Source organism: Taudactylus pleione, unplaced genomic scaffold (assembly GCF_031769625.1).
Source record: "Taudactylus pleione unplaced genomic scaffold, aTauple2 ptg000173l, whole genome shotgun sequence".
In the NCBI taxonomy this organism is placed as follows: Eukaryota; Metazoa; Chordata; class Amphibia; order Anura; family Myobatrachidae; genus Taudactylus; species Taudactylus pleione.
Genome location: NW_028284575.1, coordinates 6,301,125 through 6,320,469, shown reverse-complemented (window position 1 = coordinate 6,320,469; position 19,345 = coordinate 6,301,125). Strand labels below are relative to the sequence as shown.

The following is a 19,345-nucleotide window of genomic DNA, read 5'->3' as shown; positions in this document are numbered from 1 at the left end:
TGTGCTAAGCACCAGCCTCTGTACAGTGTGCTAAGCACCAGCCTCTGTACAGTGTGCTAAGCACAAGCCTCTGTACAGTGTGCTAAGCACCAGCCTCTGTACAGTGTGCTAAGCACCAGCCTCTGTACAGTGTGCTAAGCACCAGCCTCTGTACAGTGTGCTAAGCACCAGCCTCTGTACAGTGTGCTAAGCACCAGCCTCTGTACAGTGTGCTTAGCACCAGCCTCTGTACAGTGTGCTAAGCACCAGCCTCTGTACAGTGTGCTAAGCACCAGCCTCTGTACAGTGTGCTAAGCACCAGCCTCTGTACAGTGTGCTTAGCACCAGCCTCTGTACAGTGTGCTAAGCACCAACCTCTGTACAGTGTGCTAAGCACCAACCTCTGTACAGTGTGCTAAGCACCAGCCTCTGTATAGTGTGCTAAGCACCAGCCTCTGTACAGTGTGCTAAGTATCCCTCACACATATTATCCATGGAAATTACCAAGTACTCCCAAATTAGTCATTTTTTCTCAATTTGTCGCCAACCCTTTCCATGAGTCCTATCCACAATAAAAGTTGACTTACATTAAACAGATACTTGTTACAAACATATGCCTACATCAGAGGCATAACTACGGTATTTGGAGCCCAGGGAAGATTGAAAAATGGAGCTCCCCCCCCCTATGTGTGCACGTCGCTTTCTCGTCACTCTGGGAACATTCCTTCCCATTTCATATGCACCTTAATGCAGTGCCCCTTATACAGCCCCCCTATGCAGTGCACCCAGTAGTGGTCCGTCTTATGCAGGCCCCCAGTAGTGCCACTTATACGGTACCCCCAGTAGTGGTCCCCCTCATGCAGACCCCCAATGCATTGCCCCTTATACAGTGCCCCCTGTAGTGGTCCCCCTTATGCAGGCCCCCAGTAGTGATCCCCCTATGCAGTGTCCCTTATACAGTACCCCCTGTAGTAGTTCTCTCTATTCAATGCCCCCAGTAGTGGTCCCCCCTGTGCAGTGCCCATTGTGCCACCAGTAGTAAGCCCTTATATAGTGCCCACAGTAGTAATCCCCCCTATGCAGTGCCCCCAGTAGTGGTCCCCCCTATGCAGTGCCCCTTATCTAGTGCCACCAGTAGTAGTCTCCCCCTATGCAGTGGCCCCAGTATTGGTCCCCTGATGCAGTGTGCCCATTAGTAGTCCCCCCCCAATAGTGGTCCCGCACCCAGTAGTGGCCCCCCCGATGCAGTGTCCCCAGTAGTAGTCCCCCCTGATGCAGTGCCTGTAGTAGTACCCCCCCAGCAGTGCAGACAAAGACACACATCATGTAAAAAAAAGAAAAAGAACACTTACCTGAATCCCCGCTCCAGCTCCAGCTCCTGCTCCGGCCGCCAACCGCTCCTCTGTCCTCCCGGGCCGGCCCGCTCTGCATTATGGAAGAGACGTCATGACATCCCTCCCATCACCCTTTGCGGAAGCCGGAAGATGGAGCTCATAAGTGAGCTCCAGCCCGAGTCAATGAGAGTCTGTCTCATTTGGCTGCTAGTTAATACAAACACACAGCCGGCTGTGTGTTTGTTACTGTGTAGTGCTGACCGAACTCCGTCCGGTCAGCACTGACCACAGAGTCCTGGACCGCGGCCGGCAGTGCCCGCCCCCCTCTGCGCCCCCGGTCCGATGGCGCCCAGGGCACAAGCCATGCTCGGCCATACCCGCTAGTTACGCCACTGGCCTACATTGCGCTGTTGTTTGTCTCACCTAATAAATCACAATCTTAGACTAAAGCTGGGTACACACCAGACATATTTGCCAACAACTTGTCAAATTACGATGAACGAAACAATCCCGATAACACCAGATGTGGAGCCTACACACTACACAATAATTGCTTTGTTTCAATCGATCACTTCAAATAGTTGAGGTGACGTTGAATTGTGAATGATGCCTTTCCGATTGGACCGACATAGTATGTACAGCACACGTTATGTCGGTACATACTAAACAATTCCCAGGCCAACAACCAATATCTGACAGGTCGGCCCGGGTATTGTATAGTGTGTACCCAGCATAATAGTTTTTTGTCTTTTATTCTGATCCAGTCAGGAAAGGCTGCTTAAACACTTTACTAGTTCTGCTTGTCGAAAACATTCCATATGTGTTACTTTTTGTTTAAAGATTCAGGATTTGAGCACCAAAGATATAAAATGTTCACCCTCACTGTTCTATTGAGCATGAAGGGCCAAATACAATAGTGTTAGAGTTTAGAAAATGTAACAGTAAGCTCTCACACTTTTTAAGCTGGGCCAATGTAATAGAGTCAGAGAACAGGCAAACTCGCATGTTTTTCAGACCCAAATAACTCTCATGATTTAAACTCTCATCCGGATGTTTTCCCATTTCCCACAAGTCGACCAATGTAACAGTGTGAGAGTTTACTGCTAAACTCTCACATTTTCTAAACTCTCACTCTATTATATTTGGCCCTCAGGTCGGGATGTATCAACCACCTAGGTACTTAGCTGCCCTGTCGGGATTTTCTCCCTTCGGGCTGCCGGTGTCGGGATATGAACCTCCGGGACTTCCCATCCCGCCCCATGGCAAAAAGGCACTGGGTGCACACTTGGTTTTGCAAAGGTGCGCCTAGATCAGCCTACCCTTCACAGGGCCGGATTATAGGGGGGACGACAGGGGTGGTCGTCCCGGGGCCCCCACACCTAAAGGGCCCCCTCAAAGCAGCAGCAGCTGCACAAGAGCAGGCACCGTTATTAAGCCCCGCCCACCTCGTGGCAAAATGCCACGATTCGCGGGTCAATCGGCTGGAGGCGGAGCCAGTATGATGCATTTCCATTACAATTGTGTCATTTGGCTCCGTCCCTTTCCGATTGACCAGCGAATCGAGGCCAAAGCCGCGAGGGCGGAGCTTAATAACATGGTGCCTTTCTGCCAGGTCCCCTCCCCATCCACAACATGCAGTGCAGATGGTGCAAGGTAAGTGTGTGTGTGTGATTTGTGTGTGTATGTATGTTTGTGTGTAATGTACAGTATGTGTGACACATGCATGTGTGGTGTATATATGTGTTTTTCTGTGTGACTGTATGTATGTGTGTGTTAGTATATAAATATATGTGTGTGGTGTATGTGTATATATAAATATATACAATTATATTGATAGGGGCCCCCACAAAGTTGTTGCCCCAGGGCCCCCTCAAACCTTAATCCGGCCCTGACCCTCCAACATGACCCCTTCCACCCGGTACACAATGCTCTGCTCCTGGACTTCCCACCTAATTAATGATTGCAGACACTTTTGTTGAACCAGTTTGTAGATGAGACAGGTGTTTTCAACACAGGTGTCTGCAATCATCAATTAAGAAGGGAGTCCAGGAGCAGGACAATTTGTACCGGATGGCATGGGTCATGTTGGAGGGTCTGGATCATTATTGTGAGCACAAATGGTTAAATCAGAATGACTGAGGTACTAGTTAAGTCACCTGTACTAAAGCATGGATATCCTAAAAGCAACTGTTAGGGGGCTTTGGGGAATGAGTTTGGGAAACACTGGCTTAGATGGTCCCATTAGTGCATTATAAAGTGAATGGCGTGTCTAGCTGCTGTCTGTTCCCTAGTTACCAGGAATGTGTGTAATTATTCTGCAGGATCTCACTTGTCAGCTGCACTAATTATTACTGCGGAGGCGGATTGTGTTGGAGTGTTTTCATTGGGTGCCTTCAGCTGAAAAATCAGGAAGTGTCTGCGCTCTCTGCTGGTGATGGAAGAAACTGCGGCGATTGTTCCCTTCTCTCAGAGAAGCCGATTTCTGCTAATTTGTGCCCTGGCCTCGGCTTGCCTTTGGCTTTTGCTCCTTTGCTTGTAGCCCTGACCTTTTGCTATTGTCTCTGGTCATGCTATTGCCTCATCCCTTATGTTGTAGGTTTCTTGTATGTGATTTAGGTAGAAATCTACTGCATATTGCTGGTTATCTGCATTCTGTGTATTACTCACCTATTTGTATCTCAGATGGTTTATGTTATGCAGTGTCTGGTTAGGTGGTGTCCTGTTATTACTATCAGTATATCTAACCTGATAAGATTTCACTACCCTCACTGAGGTCCTGGCAGGGGCGTATCTATAATGGGTGCAGGGTGTGCGGGAAACACGGGTCCCTGGGCCCAGGGGAGCCCCGCACCGCATACCCTACACCCATAATATTACTTACCTCTCCGGAGTCCCACGTTGGCGCGGGGGTCCGGCGCTGTAAAATGACTGGAAAATGGTCGTGGCGGCCATTTTCCCGTCGTTTGCGCACGGAAATTCACGAAATATTCACCTCTCTCGGCTCTCCGCCCTTATCTCATTTAAGTAATCTTGTTTTGTGCTCTACTGTTCATAACTAATGGTGGGTACACACCTAAGCGATATATCTGCAGATGATGGTCGTTCATACACACTGAGCAAACTCATGCTGCAGCGGGTCCCAGGGTGCGGGGCGGGGGCATGTCCCGGTGGGTGGGGGGGGCGTGTCCTGTCCCCCTCCCGCGGCTGCCGCTGTGTGTGTACGGGCGGTCTGCAGACAGATATATTGGCTGATCAATCGATCGCCCAATATATCTGTCAGTGTGTACCCAGCATAAGTGTACTGGTGCGCCTACTTTGTATTTAGGGCCTGATTCAGCAAGGACCGCAACTGCGGTTACGCACACAATTGGCCGATAGTTGCGTTCTGCGTATGCATCACAGTGCATGTGCGCGAACCAGCCACTGCGATCGGGACTGCGATCGCAGTAACCACGCAGACCCATCGAAAAGAGATTGACAGGAAGTACCATTTGGGGGGAGATGACGGGGGATGGTCGGAGAAACGTAGGCGTGCTAGTTCGCTTGAACACCGTTGCAGGGACGTGCATAAGTTGGGCACTGCAATGCCATACCCAGTTTGGGCTTTCACTGCGTGCGATGAGGTTAGCACATACATGCCGACTTTTAATCTGCCCTCCCCGGGAGAAGCCTGGGGAGAGGCAGCAGTCGGGCAGTGATGGGGGCGGGGCCGGACCATTTGCATCATTAGGGGCCGCCCGCTCGTGGCAAAACTCTCGCGAATATTTTAATAGCGGGCAGGGCCAAATGACGTGATTATAATAGAATCACGTCATTAAGCCCCGCCCCTTGACGATGGACCGCGGATTTCAGGTAAGTTTCTCCCCATTGTGCCCACTTCACTAGGAAGTGGGCGGGATGTGGTAGAAGTGCCTACACTGCCGGGAGTGCGGGGGGTTACCTGAAAAAACGTGAGCCTCCCGCGACTTTTGGTAGTGTAGGCATGTATGGGTTAGCAATTCCTGAGTAAGGTCAGAGCTTGTGCAAGTGTGCGTGAGGCTGTGATTGTACTCCATGTTACCGATGGTTTCGCAGACTTGCTAAGTATAATGGATGTGTACTAAGAAAGCGTTTTTTTACTCCGCACAGAGTAAAAGTAAGTCAGTATCAATATAGATTAACCAAAATCTATGTAATTATATGGGAGATGGTTTCTTCTCACATGATATTATGGTTGGTGGTGCACCCAAGAGCCAAATACAAACTTTAAACAGACGCACGCTGACTTCCACTTCCCTTCCCATTGATGTGCTAATGCGGTAATGTGTATCCTCCCCACGTGGGGACTCCCTATACACTCATAGTTTATATGGGTCTCTATCTGTGATGTGTTATTTGAGCATGGAATGTAATTGTCATGTATACAAATAAGATGTTTTAATGTCTTTCTCATGCTCACTCACACACACGCACAAGACTCATGACTGAAGGTCTACTATATGAGTTCTATCCCCATATGTGTTTCTCTCTGTGTTATACCACCTGAGCGTGGATTATAACTTCAATCCACATGCACAAGATGCTTTATTCCTCTATGCTCACTTATACAAGTACATAAAGGTTTATAACTAAAGGTGTAACCTTTACTGTATGAGTTCTATTCCCATTGGATTTACTTATCCACTTTTGGAACTGTATACAGAGGACATATCGTCTCTGCTAGCATTACAAACTATGAGAGGACACATTTTCTGAGGTGCCAAGATAGGCATTAAATATATATATATATATAGGGTAAAGCTGAGATCATGGGTGGCATAGAACACTATGCATGACCTGGATAAACATTCCAAATCTTGAAAATCTTTCTGTTACTTAAATTGTGGGAGTCCTTCACAGTTGATAAAGTGTTCCCATTGTTATATATAGGATTATCCTTAGATATGTGATAACATATGGACTTAACATATCACTGATACATAAAATACCAATATTGGGAAGAAAAATACTCTGCATGAGAATATATATTCTCTATTTATTTTGTAAAATATTTTCGCCATTTTCCTATGACAAAAACTATTTATATGTTATATGTATGTCTATGTCTTATGTCTGTAAATCACCTTGAAATTATGTACAGAGGATGTAACATCTGCGGCGTTGCCACATGACATTTTTTGAGAATGTACCCTGCATGATAAATCCTATTTTCGAATTATATTGAATAGTAGAAAGTATGGGTGGCATAGATTACTGTACATGATTGAAATAATCTTTATTACATAAAGTGTCGGATTCCAATATAATTATTGTACACAGGAATAACCAAAGATATGTAATACACACATGGATACAACATATCACTGATATATAATTCATAAACATTAGGAAGGAATGTACCCTGTATGAGAATATCTTTTTCTCTGACTATATTGCAAAACATTTTGCCGTGTTTTTCAGTGAACAAAATCATTTATATGTTGTTTGGAGGTTTATGTCACACGTCCGTGTATCATTTTGGAATCATGTACAGAGGACGTAACATCTGTATTATTGCTATATAACTTTGAAGTGCCAATTAAAGGCATTTCAGGAATGTATCCCTACCTTCTAATTATATTGAAAAGCATCTTGTTACTCCTTGGTGAAAAGACCATTTATATGTTTCATGTATGTTCGTGTTATATGTTTGTATATTAAGTAAAAGTCCCAATTATTGGGCGCATCCTTTTCATTCTTTATTTTCCCTAAGGTACCATCAATTTTTAATATCTAATAAAAGTTATATTTTAATATATACTATGAGATAAAAGAGTGCCCCACAAAAAGAGCTTTCTTTTTTTCTTCTTTTTCTATAATGGATGTGTGTAAGAAAAGCTGGGAGCGTCCTTATGTTGTGCTGCAACTGCATAACTATCGCACAGGATTTGCATGTCTTCGCAGTGAGACTCTACGCGTAATCGCTATTGCAATCGCAGTTGCGATCTGTACTGAATCAGGCCCTTAGTCCGTAATGCCCTCCCCTCAGGTCCACACAACTCCTTCTGTCAGCAGGTGCAAACCTCCGTCTTTGCCAAAGCTGTCGCCTTTCCCTACAAACACATAATTACATAGAAGCCATTGTTCTATAAACTAAGTGCAGGAATTTAGCATAACCTGCAGCCTGGGGGGGGGGGGGGGCTCCACACTACACAGTAACACACATATCGCCACCGGAGCTGGGTAGTACACTCGTACTACCCGGCGGCAATGTGTGTGGTTCAGCAGCCAATGAGAGTCAGACAGACTCTCATTGGCTGCTGCGCCCACTGCCAGAGCCGGGCTGGAGCTCACTCATGAGCTCCGCCTTCCGGCTCCTGCAGTGGGTGATGGGAGAGACGTCATGACATTTCTCCCATAGTAGCGAGCGGGAGGACGGAGGAGCAGACAGCGGTGGGCACGGCAGGAGTGAGGATTCAGGTAAGTCAATGTTTTGTGTAGAGATGAGCGGTTCGGATTCTGTGGAATCCGAACCGCTCCGAACATTGGGGATCCGAGTCCGGGTTCGGGTGTTCACCGCCTGACCCGGATCCCCGTTTGGGGCCGAACGGCGGCCGCCTGATGTCGGATTCTCACTAGAGAATCCGACATCAGGTCTCCTCGCGTGTAGGGAAGAGCGCAGTTATAGCGCTCTGCCCTACACAGACACAGACACACAGCCGCCAGCGGCAGCTGTGTGTTTGTTACAGCAGCCAATGAGAGTCACACAGACTCTCATTGGCTGCTGCACGGAGGGAGCCGGCTGGAGCTCACACATGAGCTCCGTCTTCCGGCTCCCTCCTCAGCGTGTGACAGAGCGGACGGCGCGGGAGCGGGGAATCAGGTAAGTTTTATCTATTTATTTTTTTACTTGTCAAAGGTCCGGGGGCGCTACTGGGGGGGGGGTCTGCACTACTGGGGGGGTCTGCTACTGGGGGGGGCTATACTACTGGGGGGGCAATACTACAGAGGGGCCTGCTACTGGGGGGGGCTATACTACTGGGGGGGGTCTGCACTACTGGGGGGGGGTCTGCTACTGGGGGGGGCAATACTACTGGGGGGGCCATACTACAGAGGGGCCTGCTACTGGGGGGGGGCTATACTACTGGGGGGGGTCTGCTACTGGGGGGGCCATACTACTGGGGGGATCTGCACTATTGGGGGGCCATACTACAGAGGGGCCTGCTACTGGGGGGGGGGCTATACTACTGGGGGGGTCTGCACTACTGGGGGGGGTCTGCTACTGGGCGGGGCTATACTACTGGGGGGGCCATACTACTGAGGGGCCTGCTACTGGGGGGGGCCATACTACTGGGGGGGCTTACTACTACTGGGGGGGGCTGCTACTGGGGCAGCCTACTACAGGGGGGGCCATACTACAGGGGGGCCCATACTACAGGGGGGGCTACTACTGGGGCAGCCTACTACTGGGGGGGCCTGCTACTGGGGCAGCCTACTACTGGGGGAGCCATACTACTGGGGGGGCATACTACTGGGTGGCATGCTAATGGGGGGCATACTACTGGGGGGGCCTGCTAATGGGGGGCATACTACTGGGGGGGGCCTGCTAATGGGGGGCATACTACTGGGGGGCATTCTACTGGGGGCACTGCATAGTGGACCCTACTACTAAGGGGACTGCATAGGGGGCACCACTGCTGGGGGACATTGTGTAAGGGACACCGCTACAGTGGGCATTGTGTAAAAGGGTCACTACTGTGGGCATTGTGTAAAAGGGGCACTACTGTGTGTCGTAACATAAATAAGAGACACTACTTTATGGTGTAATGTGAATCAGGCCCTATGTGCGGTGTAATGCTAATAAGATTGTGCACTGTGACTCCTAGGGCCGTAGCCCACTTTGTAAACAAGTACTGTGACTCTGCTGGCCGTACCCCACTGGGTGGGTGCACTACTTTTCATTTCTGCCACTGCTGTGTGGCAATGTGTCATAGATGTGCTTTATACTGTGGTGTCTGTGTCGTTGTGCCGCTGCTTTGTCGCTTAGTAACCAGTCAGCTCACTGCAACCTTTGGCCAATAATGTTGAAAACAATATTATAAGCTGTGATATGGTCTAAATTGACTGGAAATTAATGTTATTGAGGTTAATAATACTCTAGGAAGAAAAAAAAGACCAATTTATGTGATTTTAGCTTTTTTTGTCAATTTTTGTAAAAAAATCCAAATCCAAATCCAAATCCAGTCACCGCAGTTTGGCAAATCCAAATCCAAAGCCGGACGACGAATTAGAACCAAATCCAAATCCGGCAAAAATGGTCCGGCGCACATCCCTAATTTTGTGTGTGTATGTATGTCTGTGTGTGTTATGTAAGGGGCACTACTGGCACTGTATCACTACTGGGGGCACTGAATAGGGAGGACCACCACGGGGGGCACTGTATAAGAGGCGCTGCATAGAGGGGATCACCACTGGGGGCCTGCATTGGGGGGACCCCTACGGGGGGAACTGTATAAGGGGCACTACTGGGGGCCTGCATAAGGGGGACCACTACTGGGGGTGCTGTATAAGGGGCACTACTGGGGGCCCACATAAGAATGACCACTACTGGGGGCACTGCATACTGGTGGTACTGTATAAGGGGCACTACTGGGGGCACTGCATAGTTGGGACTGTATAAGGGACACTGTATAGGGGGCACAGTTTAAGTCTGCACTTCATAAGGGGCACTGTATAAAGGGCACTACTGGGGGCGCTGTATAAGGGGCACTACTGGGGGCCTACATAAGGGGACCACTACTGGGGGTACTGTATAAGGGGCACTACTGGGGGCACGCATAAGAGGGACCACTACTGGGGGCACTGCATCCTGGTGGTACTGTATAAGGGGCACTACTGGGGGCACTGCATAGGGGGGACTGTATAAGGGGCACTGCATAGGGGGAACAGTTTAAGGGTGCACTTCATAAGGGGCACTGTATAAAGGGCACTACTGGGGGCACTGTATAAAGGGCACTACTACATGGGGCACTGCTACTGGGAACATTGTATAAGGGGCACTACTACAGTAGGCATTGCAAGAAGGGCACTGCTACTGCGGGCATTAAGGTGCATATGGAATGGAAAGTTCCCAGAGTGATGAGATAGGAGTGTGTAATGTCGACACGCCCCATTTTTCGTGGCTACACCCCTTGTGGCATGTGACCACGCCCACTTTTCAGAGTGCGCCACACGTAGGGGGAGAGCTCCGTTTTTCATCTTGCCCTGGGCTCCAAATACCCTAGTTATGCCACTGCCCCCACCCCCCATCAACTTGTTGCCGGGTCAGACTATCTTCTCCTAGTTCTGTTGCCATGGTGCTCCTGCTGCAGCCAGTGAGAGCCCCTGTGTTCCATTTGCAGGATTTCAGATCTCAGGGGTAGAACTGTGGTGCCTGCCTTGTGATGAGTCTTCAAGGAATCCTGGGGGCGGACCCACTGGGGACGAGGAGGTGGTACCATGGGGAGGAGATGGAGGCGGCACCATGGCAAGAAGAAGACCGGGACTAGGGACGGAGGCGTTGCGATTGGGGCAGGAGGAAGCTGGGACCTCAGCCATCACCATCATCATGCTGTGTAATATGCAGCCCCTTCAACTTCCCAGCACCACCGGGGAGAAGGAGGGGCTGTATATTATACAGCGTGAAAAGGCTGCCGTTGCCCTGTCCCTGAAAGAAGGATGCATTGTGCAGTCTTTTATCTGACCGCACATTGCTCCTCCGCACTTGCATCAGCCGCGGCGCCTATCCCCCCCCCCTGTTCCGACACCTCTACTTACACATGTCAAATAATTCACTATACTTGAAGCTTCAATTGAAGTGGACTGTGATGAAGGTTCCTGCTCACTGGTAACAAGTAGGCCAAGGAAAAGGAAAAGCTGTAGAACATGGGAGGTCTTCTCATACATGGGTGGGCTTCTCATACATGGGTGGGCTCTCATACATGGGTGGGCTCTCATACATGGGTGGGCTTCTCATACATGGGTGGGCTCTCATACATGGATGGGCTCTCATACATGGGTGGTCTTCTCATACATGGGTGGGCTCTCATACATGGGTGGTCTTCTCATACATGGGTGGGCTCTCATACATGGGTGGGCTCTCATACATGGGTGATCTTCTCATACATGGGTGGGCTCTCATACATGGGTTGTCTTTTAATACATGGGTGGGCTCTCATGCATGGGTGGTCTTCTCATACATGGGTGGGCTCTCATACATGGGTGGGCTCTAATACATGGGTGGTCTTCTCATACATGGGTGGGCTCTCATACATGGGTGGGCTTTCGGATCCCCCTCTCCTAAACCACCTTCTTATGAGAAAGCTACTGTATATCTACGCCATCTGAGGCGAGCGATAAACCAGAGCAAGAAAATATTTATGAAATTTGATTGTTAAGTTATAAAATATCGCATGTCTACTATTTTTCAATCACAAGACAGAGGTGAGGTGATCTTCACTAAATAGAAAAATTATCGCAATCATCTTCCACGAAAACCTTTCATGTCCTGCTTGATACATATGACCTGATACTACATTATCACATTTATCATGTGATAATTTAATCGCATCCTTAATGAAAATCCAGCTTGATACATTGGACCTTATTCAGAGTTGGTTGTGAGTGCCGATGCGCTCACAACCGACTCGATGGTTGGTCCTGCGCACGAGCAGCGGGCGCACTGCGCGTGCGCAAGCCCCGGAGCGACAGAGAAAATCTGCCGTTGCGGAGCTCTCTACAAAAGGGGCGGCTGTCGATGTTGATCGACAGCTCGCCCCATTTTGTAGGTGGGGCGGGGGGTGGTTTTCAAAACGGAGGCATTCCCATGCGAACGCCTGCCGTTTTGTGGGCGGCCGCACTGACATCATCAATGATGTCAGTGGGGAGCTTCCTGCTCAAACAGAGCAGGAAGCTCCCTGGGGCTTACGAGTGCCGAGACCCAACCTTTGGGTCTCATCGTAAGTCACGGTGGTAATGACCATCGCGACCATCACCCTGGTCGTTAGATAAGCTGTGGGTGGTAACCCACAGCTTAGCTTATGACCAGGAGGACGCACTAGTATAATGAAGCGGCCGCCCTCATTCAGAACGAGCGGCCGCTTCGAGCGACCCCCCTGAATGAGGACCATTGTCCCCATAGTCACATACCTCCCATCATTTAGACATATGAAATCGGAACAAAACACGCCACCGTTTTCCCAGCCTGACCAGAAAAGGACGTAATTCCACCTACTCTCATGTAAGCCCCAACACTACTGAGGTCTATGAATCGGGACTCTGCCGCTAAAACCGATTCAGTTGGGAGGAATGTAGTTATACACACGGGTGTATAATGGGTGCAGGGTGTGCGTGCTGTGTACGGACCCCTGAGTCACACCCCGAATCCATTGAATATACCTTCTAGCCGCTACTGAACAAATCACTGGGAAAATGGCGCTGGCGCCATTGATATGCGCATGTGAGGTAGACTCTGCCACATGCATCGGAGCGATGGGGGAGGGTCTGCATGGAGATTGCATAGACCTTCTCCTTACCATTAAACCACTGAGCTGCATCATCTCTATTCTCTGTACAGCATTGTGTACATTGGTGGGTACTTTATAGCACAGCACATATGTCAATTGGAGTGATGGGGGGGGGGTCTGCATGGCAATTGCATAAGAACCCTCTCCAAACCATTAAACCACTGAGCTGCCTCATCTCTGTTCAGTACAGTACTGTGGGCACTCGCTCTGAATCAGGGCGTTTTTTTTTTTTTCTTCTTTGATGCGGCCTCCTGGCCGCTCGCTAAGCTGTTGGTGACCACCCACAGCTTTTGCGGGCGTCCAGGTGATGGTCGCGACCATCGCGGCTTGCGACGAGACCCTTGTGGTAGGGTCTCGTCCGTCGCAAGCTCCATGGACCTTCCTGCTCTAACAGAGCAGGAAGCTCTCCACTGACATCACCGGTGATGTCAGTGGTGCCTCCCACAAACGGCAGGCGTTCCTTCGGGAACGCCTTCGTTTGTGTAGCCACCCCCCCACCCCGCCTACAAAATGGGGCGAGCTGTCGATCAACATCGACAGCCGCCCCTTTTGTAGTGAGTCCCGGAGCGCAGTACCCCACCATCGACCCGCTTGCGAGCGCTATGCGCTCGCGAGCGGGTCGTAATCAGGCCCTGAGTACATTGGGGGGTGCTTTATATAAGTACTGTAAGCCAGTGGTTCCCAAACTGTGTGCCATGGCACCCTGGGGTGCCCCAGGACACTTGCAGGGGTGCCTCAGGTTGGTGGTCTAGCACCAAATCAAATTATTTATAGTCAACGTAATGTAAATTTGTGGACAAACAGAAGCACAAACCTGCCCCTCACCACATAACTGAGCCTAAGGATGACAAGTCAGCACAATTTACTTCATTTATTTATTTTTTCAGAATTTCTCAATAAGAAACTTTTGGCTTAGGGGTGCCATGAAAACAATTCTGATACTCTAGGGCGCTGTGATTCAAAAAAGTTTGGGAACCTCTGCTGTAAGCTGACTGCATTTTTTTTTTCCATACAGACAGGAAACGTCAGGTGACCCTGAGACAGTTGTTGTTTGATGAATCTGGAAGCTCCGCTCTGAGGCCTGAAGAGATTCTAATCTCAGTCAATATCCCATTCTCTAAAAAGGTAACTTCACACACACATCAACACACACACACACTAACACACACACCAATACATACACACCAACACACCTACACACACACACACACACACACACACACTAACACACACACTAACACACACACACCAATACATACACACCAACACACCTACACACACACACACTAACACACATCAACACACACACACACACACACACACACACACACACACACACACACACACACACACACACACACACACACACACACACACACACGAACACACACACACCAATACATACACACCAACACACCAGTACACACACACACACACACCCACAAACACACGCACATACCAAAACATATAAACACACACACCAAAACACACGCATACACAAATACACGCAAGTACTTAAACACATAGGGTTCAATTTATTAATTATAGGGTTTTATACCCAATACTCATAATTCCGTATCGGCGCTATTCGCGGCAATTAGAAATGATCTCCCTAGGGAACTCGTCCCTGCAATGTGTAAAGTAATAGCTTTATACTGCGGGGCCCCTGGCGCCTTACTGCACGCGCCGTCATCCGTCCAGGCATGCGCCAGTGGCCATTGCTGGGGAGGGAGGGGTGTGAAATGACTGGTCAACAGTCTGAAGGTCGACATTTGAAAGGTCAACATGGTCATTAGGTCGACCACCAATATGTAGACATGTATTTAGGTTGACATGTTTAAATGGTGGACACATTCAAAAGGCCAATATTTATCATATCGATAAAAAATGTCGGCATATTTTCTTTTGTTATTTTAGCCTAACCCTAAAACCAAACCAATAAAAATAATAAAACACCCACATGTCCAAATTTTTTTGTCGTGATGGCATTTAATCGGAATCAGTATGTAATGCTGTCAGGACGCCTCCTGTGAAAATACCGACAGTGACATCCCAATGTTTGGTATCCCGACAGGGGTCGAGTAAGTAAACATACCCTCCTCCCTTCTTGTAGCCTAACCCTCCCTGTTAGTGATTAACCTAACCCTCCCCCCTTAGTGCCTAACCCTAACCCCCCCCAAAAAAACTATCGCTAACCCCACTATAGTACCTAGACCTAACCCTCCCCCCCAGCGGCTAACAGCTAAGACGCCCTGGACTTACCTGGTTCGGGATGGCGTCTGTCTGTATTCCGGCATCAGGATTAAGATAGGCATCGTTATTTCGACTCCTATCCTAAGTCCCGTGTCGGACTTCCAGCATCGGGATTCAGATTGACGGCATCCCATCTGCCGGTCTGATAACTACATCCCCATATAACCGTGTCAACCTAAATACATGTCTACATATTGGTGGTCGACCTAATGACACTGCTGACCTCCTAATTGTTGACATTCTAGATGTGTGTACCTTTTTAATGTCAACCAATACTAGAGGGAGGCCTATAGGTTACAATGGCCAATGGCTTTAGCTACCGGCACCACGCTACGCATTCCTGAGCTTGGTATGTCTCACAATATAGCAGCCACCATGGAAACCTATGGGGGCTGCTATTGCGATCGGAAATGGGAGAACCGTAGTAGAAAACGCCTATATCTGCTGCGGAACCCATGTAATACAACCAGACGATACTTAAATGTTGAGTATATCCTCCCCGCTCCCCCCTCCCCCCGGAAATTAGATGTTTTCAGGGGATTTCCCACAAAATTGGTTTCACAAATATGCCCCACTTTCCGCTTGTTGTCCCAGGACTTGCCCTTGGCGATGGGTAGATTAATAAACGACGGCTGTCGCTGACTGTTCCTGAGAAGACCCTGCAGGGTTTGGTTACATGCCTTCTTAGGACATGCATGCTGCAAAGCAACATTTTTTCTGCAGGACATTTACGTTCCCCAGTTTATATACTGAGCAGCGGTGACCGGTGATTTCACATAACATGTCTGTCCACAGGCGAGAGGCTGGTTTATTAAGAGTGACACTGTTTGGGGAATGAGGCGCATTAGTAAAATGAGCTTTTGTTAGTACATACCCAGCAATACGCAAAGTCCAGCGTTGGGCTAAAGTGGCACAGGTGTTTCCCACTGCGCCTATATGTGACGGCCGGGTATTACACTACGAGATCAGATGTGAGCCCTGTTACTTTCACATCACAGAGGTAACAAGGCTGCAAGTAGCATATAAGCACAGGGGGGGTGTACAAAGGGGCTGGGTACGGGATGCCGGCACTTAGGATCCCGGTGGTCAGAATACCGACGCCGTCATCCCGACAGGGTTAGAATACCGACACTTGTCAGTCAGTATTCTAACCCTCGCCCTACCCTAACCCTCTCTCCCCGTTGCCTGACCCTCCCCCTAACCCGCTACTTACCATCCGGATGCCGGCTGGGATGCTGAAAGGTGTCCGGATTCCGGCGCCGACTTTCTAAGTGCCGGCATCCCGACTGTCGAGATTGTAACCCAGATCCCATACAAAGTGTTGTGTTACCTTAGCCTAATCTTCACATGGATGATTGTTCCGGAAGGCAGATTGCGGCAATTTACCTCAGACAGAATGTGTCGGCGTGAGTGAGTTACTGTACAGTGGACAGTTGCTAATAACGCTGTGCATATAGTCACCGGTTACCAATGGCAATCTTCAACCAGGAGCCAGGAGAACTCCCCAAATTTGGGAGTCTCCCGGGAAAATTCCAGGAGAGAGGGCAACTGTGGCAGATGTAGTTCTCAATTCACCTGGTCCTATCCAGGAGAGTAACACAGGGCCTGATTCAGAGATGAACGCTATGCCGTTCTTCAGGTATGCAATCGGGAAGCCGGCGGACCTATTCCCAACAGCCGGCTTCCCGACTGTCATTTCCCGGCAAGGGTCTAAAGACAGGCGTCGATATGCCGTCGCCTGTCATTAGACGTACGGGGGGGAGGGTTAGGGTTCCCAGGGGGGATTTAGGGTTAGGCACCCCCCGCGGGAGGTTAGGTTTAGGCTAGGGGAAGGGGGGGTTAGGGTTAGGCACCCCCCCGGGGGACTTAGGTTTAGGCTAGGGGAAAGGGGGGTTAGGTTTAGGCACTTAGAGGGGGGATTAGGGTTAGGTACTGGGGGGAGGTTAGGGTTAGGCACCCCTAAGGGAGGGTTAGGGGGTAAAATTAGGTTAGCTAATACTTACCTGAGGACGATCGGGATTTCCACTGCTGCTGGGATGCTGGTGTCGGGATTCCAACCGCCGGACGCATAGCGATTCCGTTTTTCACGCAGTTGAGCGATTATTGGAAGTCTGTGCAAGCATCACAGCTGCATTGCGCACGCACGCACGTCAAATTAATTGCCATCAATCTCGCTGTGAGGAATCACTCGCAATTGATTAATGGGAAAAGACCGTTTTTGTGGCTGGTTACGGGGGATTCTGTTCAAAACACGGGCGTGTCAGAGCTGTTTCTTGGGCGTGTACTAGGCAGTGAATGCAATTGCGCAAGCAAAGAACAAGGCTCCAGCGTCTCGGTTACCGCGGCCATTCTCAGTGACCGTAGACTCTCTCGAGGAGTCGATGATTTCAGGATATGCGTCCAATGCTGCATTTGTGTACGCAGTTGCGGGAAGCTGCGACGGCTCCGGTGTGCATCTCCATAGAAATTTTGGCGGCTGATGCATTAGCATATTTTAGCTATTGCTAATCTGCAAATTGCGCAAATACGTATGCATTAGCGACAGCGTACAACTCTCAATAAGGCTCACAGTACATACGTGCAAAACATATGTACAGATAAACAGAGAATAGCAGGTTTAGGGGCTCATTTATCAACGAGTTTTATCATACGCTACAAGTATCATGAGTGTGAGTATCACGTTGCGTGTGATAATGGTGCTCTAGCCAAATGACAGTTAGGAGCTGATTGGCTGGAGCACCATTTATCATACACACAGTTAGGAGCTGATTGGCTGGAGCACCATTTATCATACACACAGTTAGGAGCTGATTGGCTGGAGCACCATTTATCATACACACAGTTAGGAGCTGATTGGCTGGAGCACCATTTATCATACACACAGTTAGGAGCTGATTGGCTGGAGCACCATTTATCATACACACAGTTAGGTGCTGATTGGCTGGAGCACCATTTATCATACACACAGTTAGGAGCTGATTGGCTGGAGCACCATTTATCATACACACAGTTAGGAGCTGATTGGCTGGAGCACCATTTATCATACACACAGTTTTAAAACTTGTTGCTAAATGAGATACTTAGCTCGGGCAGTAGGCCGAGACTTCTTTCCTTTCTATTCATTACAAAACTCTGGGGTAGATGTATCATGCCTCCTAATGAGGGGAGAAGTGGACAGGTGGAGATGTTGGCCATAGCACACATCCCGACGCTGGGGCGCTGGGCCCCCTATTACATAAATTTTGGGGGTCGTGACTGTTCTCATAACGCTGGAGGTGGGCAGTTGTGACAGAATGCATCCACCCCCATGTACAGTGGCCCACGGGACACTGTGGTCCGCATGTGGGTCATAGCCGAAAAGCAGGACTGTGCTTCTGAAAATGAGAATGTTGGGAGGTATGCCCTTAGCAGCTCAGGGGTCTATTTACTAAGCTGCGTTGGGAGATAAAGTGAACGGTGATAAGGTGCCAACCAACCAGCTCCTAACTGCCATTTTTCAAACACAGCCTGTGAGATGGCAGTTAGGAGCTGATTGGCTGGTACCTTATCACCGTTCAGTTTATCTCCTAGCACAGCTTAGTAAATAGACCCCTCAGCTTCCAGAATGCGCTTGATAAATGCTAGTTAGAAGCTGATTGGTTGCTATGGGCAACTACTTCACTTGTCCACTCTTTACAAGGTTTGATGCCTTTCCCCCTCTCTCTTTATCTTGCTCTCAGAAATTGACTGGAAATGACGTGAATGCGAGAAATGAACAATATGTAGCTCAGCGAGGGATATCACAGCGCTGAGTAGGGGCTGGTTAGACATTACTAAGCTAGGCCGAAGCCACTGCCCCTAGGGTGGGAGTTTGTGTGTTGCCTTAATCTCTTTTCCCTGCTGAACCATCACTGTTGGAGGATGCTTGTCATGTTTACTACCTTGTGCACTAGTAGTTTAGTTTAAAAAAACATAACACCAAGGACCTCATTCAGAGCCGCTCGGTAAAAGGCGGCCTCCTGGCCGCTCGCTAACCTGCGGGTTGCTTTTCTTTTGAAAGGCGGCCTTCTGGCCGCTCGCTAAGCTGTGGGTTGCCACCCACAGCTTTAGCGAGTGACTCGGTGATGGTCGCAATGGTCGAGACCATCTTGACCATCGGGGCTTGCGATGAGACCCTTGCGGTAGGGGTGGTGGTGATGTCAGTAGGGCCGCCTACAAATGACAGTCGTTCCTTCAGGAACGCCTCCGTTTGACCGGCCAACCCCCCACCCCACCTAC

The 19,345-nt window shown here is 49.3% G+C and overlaps 1 protein-coding gene across 3 annotated transcripts in view; it reads left to right on the top strand.

The window, feature by feature from the left end:
• LOC148521210 (aldehyde oxidase 2-like) overlaps nucleotides 1-19,345 on the top strand; it is a 130,111-nt gene that overhangs the window by 38,125 nt on the left and 72,641 nt on the right. For all 3 annotated transcript variants that reach the window (XM_088475522.1, XM_088475520.1, XM_088475521.1), the window contains exon 6: nucleotides 13,851-13,960. In XM_088475522.1, the coding sequence (XP_088331648.1) occupies nucleotides 13,851-13,960 (110 nt within the window). The remainder of the gene's footprint in view (nucleotides 1-13,850; nucleotides 13,961-19,345) is intronic.